The sequence below is a fragment of the Cyprinodon variegatus genome, unplaced genomic scaffold, assembly GCF_000732505.1.
Source record: "Cyprinodon variegatus isolate N-32 unplaced genomic scaffold, C_variegatus-1.0 Scaffold1242, whole genome shotgun sequence".
In the NCBI taxonomy this organism is placed as follows: Eukaryota; Metazoa; Chordata; class Actinopteri; order Cyprinodontiformes; family Cyprinodontidae; genus Cyprinodon; species Cyprinodon variegatus.
Genome location: NW_015151695.1, coordinates 105,157 through 109,221, shown reverse-complemented (window position 1 = coordinate 109,221; position 4,065 = coordinate 105,157). Strand labels below are relative to the sequence as shown.

At 41.9% G+C, this 4,065-nt stretch overlaps 1 protein-coding gene across 5 annotated transcripts in view; it reads right to left on the bottom strand.

Annotated features, from left to right (window-relative positions):
• birc6 (baculoviral IAP repeat containing 6) overlaps positions 1-4,065 on the bottom strand; it is a 99,878-nt gene that overhangs the window by 3,410 nt on the left and 92,403 nt on the right. For all 5 annotated transcript variants that reach the window (XM_015401638.1, XM_015401642.1, XM_015401639.1 and 2 more), the window contains 2 exons: positions 2,862-3,023; positions 1,607-1,684 (listed from right to left, as the gene is read on the bottom strand). In XM_015401638.1, the coding sequence (XP_015257124.1) occupies positions 1,607-1,684; positions 2,862-3,023 (240 nt within the window). The remainder of the gene's footprint in view (positions 1-1,606; positions 1,685-2,861; positions 3,024-4,065) is intronic.

The following is a 4,065-nucleotide window of genomic DNA, read 5'->3' as shown; positions in this document are numbered from 1 at the left end:
TCTCTGCTTCTGTCTCCTTGAACCCCAGTCGGCCTCAGCAGATGGCCGCTCACACTTAGCCTGGTTCTGCTGGAGGTTTCTTCCTGTTAAAAGGGAGTTTTTCCTCTCCACTGTCGCTACAAGCATGCTTAGTGTGAGGGATTGCCTTGGAATCAATGAATAGACACAATCAACTGGTTTTCCTTAGATAGAAAACTTTGAATCAATCTCACCGTATGATCTTGTGTACTGTAAAGTGCCTTGAGATGACGTGTTGTGAATTGATGCTATAGAAATAAACTGTATTTAATTTGATATTTCTGGAATCATATTCCCTGTTGGAATAGTCCCATGTTTTTAAATCCATGGTCCTTAGTTGGAAAAGCTTTTCTCGTCATTAAACGATAAAAAGCTGATGCAAGTTTGATTTCAAAGTTGATGAGAAGTTCCAAGCAAAGAAAAATGAACACGAATTAAAAGGAATGCATTTTTAATTTTAATTTCTGTGCAAAAGTTTATAGTTTTCATATTTAATTTAACATTTTTTATTTTTTACGGTTTTGCCTCCATCGCAGACTAACAGGCAAATAGTATCACAAAGAGAAACAGGGAAAAAAACAAAACAAAAACAAAATTGATCACAAATAGGTCTAATCTGACAGACGAGAGGAGCACTGTAAAGAGTATAGCACAGATCTTATCTGGGCTGTACTGTAGAAGAGGATATTTTAGATTTAGAAAAAGCCATAATAATCATAATTGTAGTAATAACAAATAAACATGGTTATAGTAATGTATGAGTCCTAAGCAAGACAATTTTAATTTTTAACAATTATATTTTATTTTTTGCGCTTTTTCCTATTCTATTTTGATATTGTAGTTTTCTGATATTTTTTCCTTTAATTCAAGTTTGTGACTTTTTTTTCAAAGTTGTTTTTCCAGAATAGATTCTCTGTTTTTTTTTTCAGATTTTATTTCTCATGTTTTTTGAAGTAGAGAACAACAGATGTCCAGTTCGGTGTATAGACAACTCCCTGATTCACATATTTTATAAAACACCTGAACTGACTGTTATTTTTCTTTCTTTTTTCTGTCTTAATGTCGGCAGTGGGCTTTATGCTGCCCTGCAAGGCTTTAAACCTGGTTTGAATGGAGACTAAGCCATTCTAAAGCACATATCAAGGAGCTCATTTAGAGCCTGGATCCATATTTATTTTAGATTCTGTTCATGGTCGCACACGACACATGTGCTCCTTAGTTCCCGGTATTGAATCCGACCAATGGTCCTTTGCCGCATGTCTCTCCCCCTCTCTTATACCCCCTTTCCTGTCAGCCTTCTGTTGAAAAAAATGAGCCACTAGTTCTGTAAAAACTCAAAAAGTAGCTAGCAGCAACAACCCAGAGTGACAGCAGCTCATTGACTAATTTGTATCATGTGCAGCCTGATCCCGGAAACTCTGGACGGCTTTACCGTACAAACAGGAGAAGCGGCGCAAGTGAAGTTAGGATTAGCCAGCAGGTGGGTCTGGATCCGGACCACGGTCCGCTGATCCGTGACCTCTGATCTAAGAGATTCTGCCTCTGATCAATCCTCACTGATGGCTTCCATGATGGAGTTCTGTCTCACCTGTAAAAAGCTTGAGGTCTGTGGGTTCCACTTCTCTTCTGGTCTACCATGCCAGGTGTTGAGGATGCTTAGACACACCTGCAGAGGAGTTTAGAAGAACAAAACAATGACGGTTAAACTATTCTGCCATTTTGTAGAATCTGTTAGTTCAATCTCTAACTTTCTGCTCTCTCTGTTTTTTCTCATAGTAGCTTCACCTGGTCTGTTCCTGTTTGGCTGTGACTCCATCCTGGAGAGAAATATCAGCTGTGCTGCTGCCATCAACACCTTTGTTTATTGATCGGCCTGTTTTTCAGTGTTTAGTCCTGTTTCTCTCCTATAGCTATGGGCTCAGCTTCTACTGGGACTAACTGGATCTTCTCTCTTTCATCCTCTGACATGAAACTGGCTCAGAGCTAATCTGATTAACTGTTTCTTTCCCAGACAGTGCCTCCCGTGGAGCTAGTTTACGGTTAGCTTCTTTAGCATAGACATTTTAATAGATCAGGGCTTCTATGTTCCTTTTCTACGTCTGTTTCTGTCTCCTTGAGTCCCAGTCAGCTTCAGCAGATGGCCGCTCACACTGAGCATGGTTCTGCTGGAGGTTTCTTCCTGTTCAAAGGGAGTTTTTCCTCTCCACTATCGCTGCATGCATGCATGCATGCTGGGAATGCCGAGTCAATCCTTCAATGCCATTGAATATTCATCCAGGAGGAGTAAATCTTTCAAACTGAATGACTGCAAACATTCACTGAGTTCAGGGCAGGTCTTCCCAAACTAGGGTGTGGGATCCCTAGGGGGTCATGAGACACCAAGTGGGGGTTGTTAAATTGTTTTGACAATCCGTTCTTCAGATGCCTAATACTGTTCTCTTTTTTCCAATGAGCATCTATAATATTTGTGGTTGTTTAAAACAAAAATTAAACAGTTAAAATCTTTCATCTTTCTGATAAAATCAGTTTTGTCAAAACACAGAATGTATCAGTGCAAATGGTTTGATCTGGAGTCCTTGAAGATAACTGTTAAACCCTTTTATTTTACAGGAAAAAGGCAGAAAACCAGTGAATGCTCTCCGCAGTTTAAAGCTCTACTAATTAATGGGAACCATCCATGCCCCTCTCAGCCTAGTCTCTCTAAAGCTCAAATAACATCCAGTGATTGTTTTTTTGTAATAGAGAAACATGCTAATGAGCAGATTGGATCATTTCATTCGATCAGGATTCCTCCTCCACAGTGTGCATGTAAAGCCCAGTAGGAGCCACGCAGTGGGACTCACCTTGCCATCGTTGTAGAGGTTTGGATTGAAACGCACGCTGTGTCCCCCCGTCGTCTCCAGATTGACCAGCGGAGGGGAGTTGGGATAATCCTGGGGAAAATACACGTCGAATTCGAAGCAGCCGTTGGCGTACGGGGTGTCGGACGGGCCTGTGATCAGAACCTGTGAACACACAGCACAGATCAACATTGAACATAATTAGACACGACAACATGGCTCCCAGAGAGTAATCTATGTGATGCGGATCAATGCTGGTGCCTCATTGGCTGAAATGCTTCTATAAAAACACCTCAACTTCTTTAAAAACGAGAAGTGCCCCTAAAACAGGAGTTCCGTCTTAATCGTCAACTTCATCATGAGCAGCGAAATGTCCAGGCTCTACTGAACACATTAAGCCAACAAAGCAATGCTAGCCACTGACGTTAGCCTAGTGCTGCAGCAGACGCTTCATTAATGGCTCCCTATCACTCAGCCAATTTATTTATTTCCAGCCTTTTATTGTCATTACACTCTCACAAGCACACAAAACGAAATTCACTCTCTGTGTTTAACCCATCCTCTTAGAGAGCAGTGGGCTGCCATTTTCGGCGCCCCGGGAACGTTTCTAAATATTATTCTGGCATTAAAAACGTTGGGCACCGTTTGAGCATTCCTCAACATTTTACTCTACTTGGCTTAATTGCTTTCGGGCCGCTGGGCGTACCGTCTGAGGGGTGGGCAGTGCTATCAAACCTTGAACAAAGTTTTCCCTATTGTCTGATGGTTCCCTGATAAGTCTGGGTTTTCCTGGGGGTGGTTGATCATCCTTGGACTCGCTGTCGGAATCTGAGCCGCTTCCTACTGACCAGTCCTCATCATCGGTCTCTCCCTCTTCGCCCGAATCGCCATCATCAATATTCTGAAGCATGTCTAAAGCCTGTTTCGCTGTTAGATTTGTTATGAAAGCCATTTTTCTACATTAGCCAAAGAGTTCCCAAGTTTTCTAAGTAGATTGTTGGTTGCTAGGCAACAGTACCAAACTTTGTGTGGTCACTGCGCGGTATCGGCTGTTGAGCAAGTCCCAGTGCTGTATCTGGTGTTTGTCACAACGCGCAAATCCTCCCTCTTCAAGTTGGTAATCCAATGACGAACCCGTCTGTGGAGGATCAGGAATCGGAAAGGTGAAATAATTGATTTTTTTCCCCACTTTTACTCGATGTATTCC